Source organism: Argiope bruennichi, chromosome 3 (genome assembly GCF_947563725.1).
Source record: "Argiope bruennichi chromosome 3, qqArgBrue1.1, whole genome shotgun sequence".
In the NCBI taxonomy this organism is placed as follows: Eukaryota; Metazoa; Arthropoda; class Arachnida; order Araneae; family Araneidae; genus Argiope; species Argiope bruennichi.
The window spans coordinates 126,463,656-126,475,670 of NC_079153.1; the positions used below are offsets into that span (position 1 = coordinate 126,463,656).

The 12,015-nt window shown below is 34.2% G+C and overlaps 1 protein-coding gene across 5 annotated transcripts in view; it reads left to right on the forward strand.

Annotated features, from left to right (window-relative positions):
* Positions 1-12,015, forward strand: part of LOC129963701 (uncharacterized) — a 54,584-nt gene that overhangs the window by 8,274 nt on the left and 34,295 nt on the right. For all 5 annotated transcript variants that reach the window (XM_056078212.1, XM_056078213.1, XM_056078216.1 and 2 more), the window contains exons 5-8: positions 2,211-2,497; positions 5,948-6,041; positions 7,194-7,342; positions 11,504-11,599. In XM_056078212.1, the coding sequence (XP_055934187.1) occupies positions 2,211-2,497; positions 5,948-6,041; positions 7,194-7,342; positions 11,504-11,599 (626 nt within the window). The remainder of the gene's footprint in view (positions 1-2,210; positions 2,498-5,947; positions 6,042-7,193; positions 7,343-11,503; positions 11,600-12,015) is intronic.

A 12,015-nucleotide genomic window follows, 5' to 3' on the forward strand; every position in this document is an offset into this window, starting at 1 on the left:
GTACGAATGACTTAGTTGGAAATATGCAAATGAGACAGGCGATTATAAATATTTCAGCTCTTGATCCAGAATTGCAGTACCATGAACTTTTACCGTCAGATACCGTAAAGAAAAGCATTTGCGAGGTGCGCTCTCTCCAAGATTGAACAGATCTTGGATGTTAAGATCCCTCTTGGATCCTTAACATCTTGTGAACAGATTACGCTCATTTTTCGCTCCATGGTGAAGTTAGTACACATAACTGTCGCTTCTGCGCGACAAGTCAAATCCACGGGAGTACACTGAAAAACCACTACATTCCTCCAAAGTCACACTGAGTTGTGGCTCCACAGATTCCGTCATCATAAGACCCCTCTTCATTGAAACACAGTGTTCAGTAAATGGTTGAAAACGGTGACAGTAAATTCTCAGCGTTATTTAACGCTTCTGCTCGAATAGGTTGTTCCATTTTTGTGTGAAAAAATGCGCCTTTTGCTGTTTCGTTCATGCAAAATGGAACAATAAGTCACACTGCTATTGAGTCAAGAAATTCCTGATGCAGACGTTCGGGCATGAGAGAATCATTAGCAGATGTTGCAAGTTTTCATGGCTTCTTCGGTCTCCAGATCTGACACCAGAAGACTTTTGACTATAGAGGAATTTAAAATCCCGGGGGTATTGATCGCGTCCCTCCAATCTGCCGGAACTGAAAGATACAATCCGCCGAGAGCTGTCATGCATACATGCTGCACTCTGCCGTTGATGGAGTTGTGACACGCCTGCATATGTTATCACCAGTGGTGGAGAACATGTAGAACACATATTGGTATAGTAAATGATTTGGTAACATTATCTTTGTTATTTGCGCGTCTTCTCTTCCAATTATTCACGAAACGCCACCTATCGGATGTTTTTTAATTATTTTTTCTTGTCTTAAACAAATGCCGCTACTTATCGATTCGAAACTTGTAAACCGTTTTTTATTTTGCTTAATTTTCCGGGTTTCTTAAATTTTTAAAGTTTTTACGAACTTTTTGCCCACCCTGTAAATATGAAAGTCGCGTGTGCAGATTTGATTTGTAATTTTTTCTTTATCTCATCAGTTTTATCATTAAGCTTACACTAGTGCTTTTAAATAATAGTTTGCACCTTTTTGTATCTTTATTTACTTCTATCCAATCTGGAGAAAACACAATATGTATTAAAAATACTTATACATCAAAATATTATTGAGTAACACTGAGTGTATTAGCTAATTCTTATGAAACAAAGAAATATTAAAACAAGTTTTTAATCAATGGCATTGTTAAAAATATCTGTATCTTACAAACCTAATATTTTATTCATAAAAAATTAACTATATTCTTGAAATGCATTTTAATGCATAATAAGCTTATGATATTTTGAAAAAGAGAATTTTTAAATGGAATAAAATAATATCTGTGGAGCCACTCTATGAGTGTTTCCTGCTTTTATAGTTAAACGATTCTGTAGCAAAGATTTCTTTAATATATTTAATTTTTTTCGTGTTGAATAATTTTAATTAAAAGAAAAGTAAATATATACATACGTACCAGTGCTGTTGAAGGGGTTATGAATGGTTGAACTCCCATTATATTTTTTTAATTAGCTGAAAGTTATTTTTCAGATCACTTCCTATGAATTTCATTTTGAAAGTGTACATGTAGTGAAATTATGGCAGTTAAACAAGTTGAGTAGCATAGTGTAGATTTTGGTGTTTTTAAATCCATCAACTTTTTTATTTTCCATTCTTTGTTTGTATGCATAGTAAGAGACGTTGATCATTATTTTTCCTGCCCGATAAAAAAACATTTTGTAAACATTTCGTCTACATTCATAAATCTAAGACTCGTGGATATAAACACTGTCACTATGAGGCTTGATACGAAATCTGCCTCATTTGCTTCTTCTTCCCAAGTTTAAATAATTAATATTCTAATCTAGCACAGTCACTAACTCTGCATTACCAAAGCAAAACGTTTCTTACAAGAAAAAAATTGTTTAATGTTCATTGATTTTGTTATTGGAGTTGCTATTCTAGTAAGTTCGTTTTTTTAAACTCGATTATTTGGTCATTTGAATGTTTTTTTTAAAAAACTTTTTTTTTCATAATATTTAGAAATAAGTTCCGTCTTATATTTTATTCCGGGAAAATTTATTATAATTGTTTTAATGCAATAATTTTGATGATTAATTTTTTTAAACTCTAGAACCGGAGCTGAAGGTTCCAGATTGTGAAAGCAATGTTTGCGAACCCACACTTGCTGCCATATTGATTAAATGTTTGAATGAAGATGGAAGCGTGAAAATCGAAACAACATACGATTTCTATCGATTCAAATCTAACATTATTGATACAAACGTATTCCTGCCACCTTCTGGAATTTTTTGCCATGTGACGAGTAAAAACAAGTTTCCAGGTCTACCAGATTATTTCAGCTTCTCTTATGATGTCACTGACGATCGGAATTCCCGTGTGCTTACTGTTCACAAAAAGGTTTGTATTTTTTTGAGAGCAAAATTTACTATGATAAAACTTCAGTACTAATATCAAGGATATATGTATTATTATTTAAAATTTTAGCAACATTGTTTCGTTTAGTTTACATTGTTTTATTTGAAAATTGCAGTTTTTCAACATATATAAGTAACAGAGTGTAATGGATTGGAATGAGCGGAGATAGAACCTGGGGCCTTATGGTTCGCAGTCCAGTAACATGACCATGATACCAAAACAATTGCTCGGGTAGCGTAGTTGTTATTTGGCTTATAAGCTATTCATTACAGACTCTCCCTCCAGTGAATCGAACGATATGACTGTTGATTGCTGATGTATTAGCTGTTGATTCTAATGCGCCTGTACCCAGTTGAGTAGCACCAAACGTTATGGCGAGCGTGTGTGGGTGAGCAGTTGCTGCGTCAAGTGAGTCTGACGACTTTGGTTTGCTGTGGGTAGATGGCGCCACAACAGCAGTACGAAGGTTGAAGGTTCATCGCTTGAGGTCACCATTGTGGCGGTTTGAGATGCGCGGGGATAGAACCTGGGACCTTATGGTTCGCAGTCCAGTAACATGACCATGATACCAAAGCAATTGCTCGGGTAGCGTAGTTGTTAACTGGTGTATAAGCTATTCACTACAAGAGTATATTTGTAAATGTAAATAATATAGAAATGGGAATGCTCTGCAACATTCTTGCTAAAACTGTTCCCTTTTGATAAAAAAAATCAAAATGTTAGAACCAAATTTAAGTGGGAATCCATTTGTGTGACGTAACAGGCAACCGATAAGCAAACCTGCAGATGGCCTTTAGCATCAAATCTCTGTTCTCTTATGTTCTGCTATAATCTCGCATATTTTACATTCTCATATATATGAAATATACAAAGAAAACGAATTGTGATCATAAAAAATTCCAATTTGAGATTTTGACGAATCTTCTTTTTTCAGGCCTTCCTGGGTTTAAAAATCGCATTTTAAAAATTATGTCTGGCTGTCAATTTGGGAAAACACAAAAACTCTAAAAAAGTTTCTGCCGCACTGATGAAATTTGATGCATTGTCCTTTACGCTAAATTAATAGCTTTTTTAAAAATCAAATTTTGAACAAAATCTATTCACAGGAAATATGTTTGTGAATTTGTCTAAGAGTAAATAGACATTAAAATCGCTAAACATAAGAAGTCAGATTTTAAAATTAGATACGTAGTTTTTTAATCTAAAATGTAGAAATGTTACGGATTTTGAACCAGATACGCCAAAGAGTTGACCGTCTGTCGTTCTGTACTTTCACAAGCATGTAAACGCGATAACACTAAAATACCTTCATTTTGATGAAATTCTGTAGGTTACCTTATTATTGAAATTGTAATTCAAGGTTGAATTTTGGATCCAATCGATTAAAAAAAAGTGTCCAAAATGCATACACTGTTTTCTTTACGGAGTACAAAAAGCTCATGAGCTAGATTCTGAAAATATAAATTTGAGTACTCGAGACATTCACGGGCTTCTTCGAGTTTTACAATTTGTATGATGCTTGGAGGGAAGGTGAATGGTATCTTTGTTAGAGAATATTTAAAATGGGTTTGGGGGGTGGCACTACCATTAGTTTCCTCATGCTTTCCTTAATTAGCAGGGTTTATTAGACGTATATCACATGTGTATGAATAGATTCAATTATATTTACTGAAAAATGTTAGATATTTCTGTTGTAGTGAAAGCTTATAAGCCAGTTAACAGCTACGCTATACGAGCAGTTGCTTTTGTATTGTGGTTATGTTACTTGGCTGCGAACCACAAGATCCCATGTCCTATCCTCGCTCATCCCAATCCTCCACATTGGTGACTCGGACGATGAACCTTCAACCTTCGTACAGCTGTTGTGGCGCCATCTACCCACAGCAACCCAAAGTCGTTAGATTCACTTGACGCAGCAACAGCATCAGCAACCATTCATCCACATACGCTAGCCATAAAGCTTGGCGCTACTCAAATGGGTACAGGCACATTAGACTCAACAACTAAAAATACATCACCACTCAACAGCCATATCGTTCGTCTCACCTCCGACTCACTGGAGGGAGAGTCTGTAGTGAAAGCTTATAAGCCAGTTAACAGCTACGCTACACGAGCAGTTGTTTTTGTATTGTGGTCATGTTACTTGGTTGTGAACCACAAGGTCCCAGGTTCTATCCTCGCTCATCCCAGTTCGCCACACTATCATACAATGACAAGGAAAATAAATAAATAAAATCTTGCCATTTATTTAGTTTGAAAAAGATATTTACTTCCTTAAATCCGGATTTTTCTTTCAAGAATATTCAAATAAGCAATTTTTAAGGGATATTTATTAAATTCTAAATTTATTGTTACTGAAAAAGTAAAAAATTCTATTAAAATATAATTATTTGAAAGAAAAATGATATATATTAAAGATTTTGTTTTTGGTATTCTTATAATTTATAATACTATATATTTCTATTATTGCTATATTTATTACTATCTATTGCTATTTTTTTAAATATTAACATTTCTTCAGTATGTTAAAATGGAGTTTATATACTAATGAAAAGCAAAATAAGATTATTTCGAATTAGAATCACTAAATATTGGAGTGTTAATTAGAACTGCTAAATATTGAATTTATAATTTTGACTGCAATAGCTTGGTGTGGGTTCAGCCTCAGAGATGGAAGGTTAGGTTCATGATTCCACTAACGTGGGATGGGAATTCGGAGAAGATAATATCTGTCAGACATCGTCTTCGTTATCTGATTACAGTTTAAATCACCGAGGTTTATTTCAAAATATCGTCTTGCAGCTTCAAAATCCAGTATTAATCTAACCGAATTATGTCTACAAAAATAGTAACTTCGAAACATGCTCAAGAACAAGATAACACTTTTGACTCGATATCTGTCCCACCGGTGAAGTGTCATATCCACCGAAAATCTAGTCTAACATTAACTGTTTCAATTTTTTTTTTTTTTAGATTATTGATATAAGAAGTAGCAATAGACTTCGTGTAAAATCGTTGTTATGACCAAGATAAATACGATATTTGGTGACTGTGAGATTGTATCTCCGGTGTGCAATGTTTGGACAATTCTATTTTTTTCTGATCTCAATGGAAGCATAATTTCATTAATTTTTTTTCTTTTCCGGTTGAAAATTTAATTCTCTCTTTTGCCTCTAAATATTGAACTAAGACATTTAATAATTTTTTTTTTACACTAAATGGAATGTGTCCTTAGGTTTCATAGTAACTATATTTCTTCTTGAACTGAACTCTGACTCCTATATCTTTACTGAAACAGTTTACAGCTAATCTTGTGCAATAAATTTCTCGGGAGTAATATTAGGTCCCTAATGTGCTGTGATCAGCTGAAATTTTCTGAGATTATCTACTTCTGAAAACATTTTGGATTTTGATCTTTTTGTTTTTATCTAGGTTTGGTATGACACCAAGATGAATGTCCTTAGAACGGATGAATTCGATGCTGAAGGAGTACCAATTGTATCTAGAGTTTTCGATGTGAATAGTGGTAAGATTTAGTTTTTATTTCATGAGAAAAATTTTTTAATAAGTTTAAAGGTGATATTTTTATTCATTTCTCTTCACTATGAAATCAATAGAATTTACAAAAACTTGAAAGATCTTCTCACCTATAGGAAATTTGTATTATCACCGTTTTTACGTCAATGTCTTTTTTAATAAGAGGGAATCATCCTTCTGTGGCGGTGCGATATGCTTGAGAATAGAACCTGGGACCTTATGGTTCGCAGTTCAGTAACATGACCACGATACAAAAGCAATTGCTCGGGTAACATAGCTGTTAACTGGCTTATAAGCTTTCACCACAGACTCTCCCTCCAGTGAGTCGAACGATCTGGCTGTTGAGTGGTGATATATTAGCTGTTGATTCTAATGTGCTTGTACACATTTGAGTACCGTCAAGCGTTATGGCGCGCGTGTGAGTAGCTGCTGTTGCTGCATCACGTGTGTTTGAGAACTTTGGGTTGCTGCGGCCATTTTGTGTTGCTGCGTCAAGTGAGTCTGACGATTTGGGGTTGAGGGTAGATGGGGCCACAACAGCTGCATGAAGTTGAAGGTTCATCGTCCGTGGTCACCAAGGTGTCGGATTTTGTATGGGAGAGGATAGAACTTGGGACCTTGTGGTTCGCAGCCCAGTAACATGACCACGATAGAAAAGCAATTGCTCGGTAGCGTAGTTGTTAACTGGCTTATAAGCTTTCACCACGCTTCTTTTAAATTAACATTCTAAATTTTAAAGATTGATGATTTTCTCCCATATTGTATATAATTGAAAGAAAGATCACGAGTCAGTTTTAGTTCTCTCCCTTTTTTTGCTGTTCTTGAATCCTGTGGATTGCCAGTGGTCTTATAAAATGCAAATGGCTTGCGATTTCAAAGTGATTGCTTGCAATGAACAATTTTTACTTAACACATTAATTACGGCGCGACTCGCAAGTCTAACTGTACCGAATCGTTTATCTAATTAAATCACAGTACTATAATTAAGAGATATCAAAGAAATATTCTTCTATTTATATAAATGATCAAGAATATCAAATGTGAGTTGTAGCAGGGAACATGTTAATAATCCTATACTGCTCGTTTTAGGAACTCAAATAGATTGTTGATGCTATTGATCTTTCTTTTTTACTGAATTTAGGTGTAGCGTATACTTCAAGAGCCAGTTTATCGACCTGTGAAACGGGTCTCATCAGCAACGAAGTTGTGCCTGTGGATGAAATTGCAAAACTACCAAAAGTGTTTTTCCAGGACAAAAATGCACTAAGCAAAGCTGTATGGGTCGGAACTGTAAGTGTTCGCATCTAGTGCAATGACATTTTATGATATGAAAATTGTATAAATGAAACTATAAAATGTAATCACGAGGAACAGCTTTTAATTAGATTATGTATTTTATAAATTAAAAGTAATTGCCATCTTTTACCAACTATGATTCTAGTTTTCTACAATTGAAAAGTGAGGATGTAGTTTGTTTACAAAACGGAAATCCATATTTTACGAAACTTCACAGTTTTCTGGCAAATAGATTCGTTTTTTAGAGATGCAAAATAAAACAATAGCTAAAAAATATTTAATATGTTGATGAATTAAAAAAAATTATGAGAATATTTTTCTAGAAGGCTTACAGTTAGCAGCAGAGAATTGCGTCTTCATTAATAGTGAGCTGAAAAGTTTTTAAGCAAAAGTGTTTTAAAACATAGTTGCATTGGCATTAGAAGTCATTATTTCATCACCAGGCGCATCAAATAAATGCAATTTACATAACTTAAGCGTGGCACATATTCATAATCACAAAGAACCCATTGCAATAATTGTCGTGTTAAAACAGAAATGCTTGTTATACCAGTTATCTATTGTATAAAAATTGCAAATCACTATCTCAAGTTTACGTAACTATATTGTTTTAGGTAGTATTAAAAATGTTTTGAAAGAAAGATTTCGATTTTATAACACTTCTCATTATGTGGCTAGAAATGAGTTAACATAGCGACAAAATGTTCAACTCTTTAATTTATGTTAAAGGACAAATGAACAACTAGTGGTTTTATTCCTTTGTTTCATTGCCAGTAATCTTTTTTTTCTATCACCTTCGCTGATTTACCCTAATGGGTCTGAAGCCTTGGGCAGATGATAGCAAGAAAAACTAATCCACATGTATCTATTTATTCAATCATGAACTTATCAATTTGCTCACCAATAACAAGTATATATGGAATTCATTAAAAAGCATTGCCGGCGTCGTGGCATAGAGGTAGCTCATCTTCTTCGTTACCTGGACGTCCCGGGTTCGAATCCCGATTCGGACATGGTTGTTCTTTATCTGTGTTCTATCTGTGAGTTGTGTGAATGTGCTCCCCTGTAAAAAGGGGCTGTGCAAGTGAATGTGTATGAGTTTCCTGAACTAGAAGTCAGACTTCTGCCCTCGGGTGCTCAGGTCTGCCCTCCTTTTCCGTGGTAACGCGGACTCGATGACATCATCATTATTAAAAAGCATCAAAATGTGAGGTTTTATTATAAGTATAACATATAATTTCTAACACAATAATAAACAATGCAATGAATGACAATATGAAAATAAAACAAAAGTATTATTTATTCATTAGTTTTCGAAATAACTACCATTCATGTTGAAGTATTTGTCTCAAACCTGGAAAAGTTTGAAAATGCCCTTGTCATAAAACGCCGTTGATTTATTTCAGGATTGACAGTCGAGAAGTCTTTTTATGGGTTCAAATAAATGAAAATCTGAAGGTACCAAGTTCGGGTTTTGTGATGGAGCTCCAAAACTTCTGAAACGAATTCTTGCAGTTTTGATTGAATGGGGAAAATCCTCTCGCACAAAATTCTTGCAATAAACAACATAAGAATCTTTTGTCCCACGTATAGACAACTGGCAGTAAGTGATAGGAGCAAAGGGCATATTAAACATTGGGCAAATTTTAAGAGTATTTCCAATCTCAAATACTAAAATACCGGGTGTCCCATAAATTTGTAAATACTTTAAAAATTCATAAAAATTGAAGGACTGGGTATATTTGAATGCGGTTTGCGAAACTATTATTCTCATGAAGAGGGATTTTTTTTATACAGAAAAAAAAATAATTAAAAAATTTGTCAATAGAGGGCACTGCACACAAGCAAATCAGTGGAAATATGCAAATTAAAGTCTTATGAAAGGCAGAGTGAGCGATTGACACATCATTTCTAAAGGTTTGCATAAGGTTTGTATTGAGATGTTGACACTGGTGGATAAAACACTATTGATAAAGTTGTTTTATGTCAGCAACGAATCGGCGGCTGAAGCCTTAAGAAAGTTTAGGACCCAGAAAAGATTGAAGAAAGGTTCAGGTCCCATCACTCCTGCTGGACTTGTTTCCCTAGTACGCCGTTTCGAAGAAACTGGAAGTTTGTGTCATCGGCCACGCAGTGGTGCACCTCGTTTAACAACAATCCGTACCCCGATGTCTCTTCGCAAATGGACACGCTAAGGGAACAGTCTACAAGTGCAGTCAGTAGCGCACGAGACGTGGCACGAATAACTGGTATACCAAAGACTTCGGTGTACCGTATCCTTCATGGTGTATTGCAATTGTACCCATACAGATTGCAATCGCTACATCAGCTCTTACCAAATGATACAGAGATTGGAATTCTCTAATTGGGCTTTGGCGAAAATTGAAGATGATCCGCGATGGCTGTTGAAAATATTGTGGACAGATGAGGCTCATTTTGCTTTGCATGGAGCAGTTAATACCCATAACTGTAGAATATGGGTACATGAGCATCCACATGCTTACACTGAGAAGCCCCTGCATTCACCACGGGTTACTGTTTGGTGTGGTTTCACTGCATCCATTATTGTTAGGCCCTTTTTTCTTTGAAAAGCCCTGTAAAACAGCAGGATGGAAAACATGTTCAGTTAATGGAACAAGTTACTTAAATGTTACAGAAGGAAGTGATACCGTCCTTAATGGAACACGATGTCCTTGGCACAGTGACATTCATGCAAGACGGGGCACCTCCGCAGATCGACACCGAAGTGAAGGCATTTTTGAGAAGAACTTTTACTGAAGAACGGATAATCAGCCTTCAATTTACACATGAATGGACCCACGCTCACCAGATTTAACACCCCTTGATTTTTTGGCTATGGGGTTACCTTAAGTCTCGGGTGTACCGCCATAGGCCAACTTCGTTAGTGCAGCTAAAGGAAGCCATTCGCCACGAAATCTCATGCATTTATCCGGATATGCTGTATGATGCAGTTACAAGTGTTGTCTCCCGCTTCCAAACTGTTATTTGTGGTGATGGCGGACACATAGAACAAGTACTGTAGTACTGGTGTGATACGCATGTAAACAATTGCTTGCATGCAAATAAAAGTATTTTTCCCGTAGAATTGTATGTTTTGCTTGTGTTTAGCGCCCTCTATCGACAAATTTTTGAACTTTTTTTTGTATGAAAAAAAATTCCCCCTTCATGAGAATAACAGTTTCGCAAACCGTATTAAAATATACTCATTCCTTCAATTTTTATGAATTTTTAAAGTATTTACAAATTTATGGGACATCCGGTATATTGCAATTGCAAAAACAAAAAGAAAAAAAAATATTTGATATAAAGTAAGATTTTAGGAAGAATCATCGCTATTAATCGAGAATTTAAAATGTTTTTTTTAATTGTAGATATTCTTGAAATTATTTAAAGAAAATGTAACTAAAGTAATTTTAAGTTAATAGAATAATGAAAAGTGGTGCTACAATGTTGTTTTAATTTCGATGCCGATTTTAAAATATTTTATATTTGATTAAAGAAGATTTCTAAAATCAAAGATTTCAAATTATATTTTTAATCATCATTTTAATGCTGTATATTAAAATATCCAACTAAATAAATTAGATACACAAATGATGAAGGGAGTTTTTAGTTAAAGAAAAGATGTAGCTATTTAATTTAAATTTTTTTATCCCATTTAAAAATTTATTGACGAAATATAAATATTAAATTAAATCAGTTGTAAATAAAAATCATCCCCCACAGAGATCAGCTTGCCGAAACCTTCGTTTTATTTATGAATGTTATGTGATTTTTTTTTTAATTCATTGAAAATGCATTTTTGTTGATGTCACTGACAAAAATGATAACAAAATACCTTGACAGAGCCGATAAGGGATAAAAATACTTTAACGCAACTACACTGATGCAGATATCTTAAAAATGTAGATAACAAGAAAGAGCAACAACTCATCTATAAAATAAATTCAAAATGAATATTTTTAACCTTTGCATAGATTTTATCTTTCTAGATAATTATTTGAAAACTTCTACATTTATTGAATACAAAAAACTTAATAATCTTGGATAACGTTGAATCGGAATGAAAGAATCCTTGAATGTATTCATGGATTTTGATTTTTGATTACTCATTACTATTTCAACCATTTTTAGAGACGTATTCATGGGCAGAAATATGAAGAATGGAGTCTCTTATCTGACAATAAACAGGCAACCACAAGAATTGTCCAGGATTTTTATTTTAAAAAGGTAAGAATTTGTTTTTCCAACTTGCAATAATTTGTTAAAATCAATTATTTATCTAAATACTTAAAAGAATGAAATATTAATTTCTTTATGCATAACAATGTTGCCCAAACTATGTTTAGAAAAAAAAGTCCGTTAGAATATATTTAAAATGTCTACTTCCCCAAGATTGATTTTTCTGCTTTTCAATGATAGAAATTTGCTTCAAGAATACTTATTTGATAAGAAAATAATTGTTTATTGATTTGGATTCACATCGAATTTTAGTGCATTTCTTTTATAGTCAGCATGTTGTGGTGAAAGCTTATAAGCCAGTTTACAGCTACGCTACCCTGGCAATTGCTTTTGTGTTGTGGTCATGTTACTGGGATGCGAACCATAAGATCCCAGGTTCTATCCTCGCTCATACCAATTCGCCA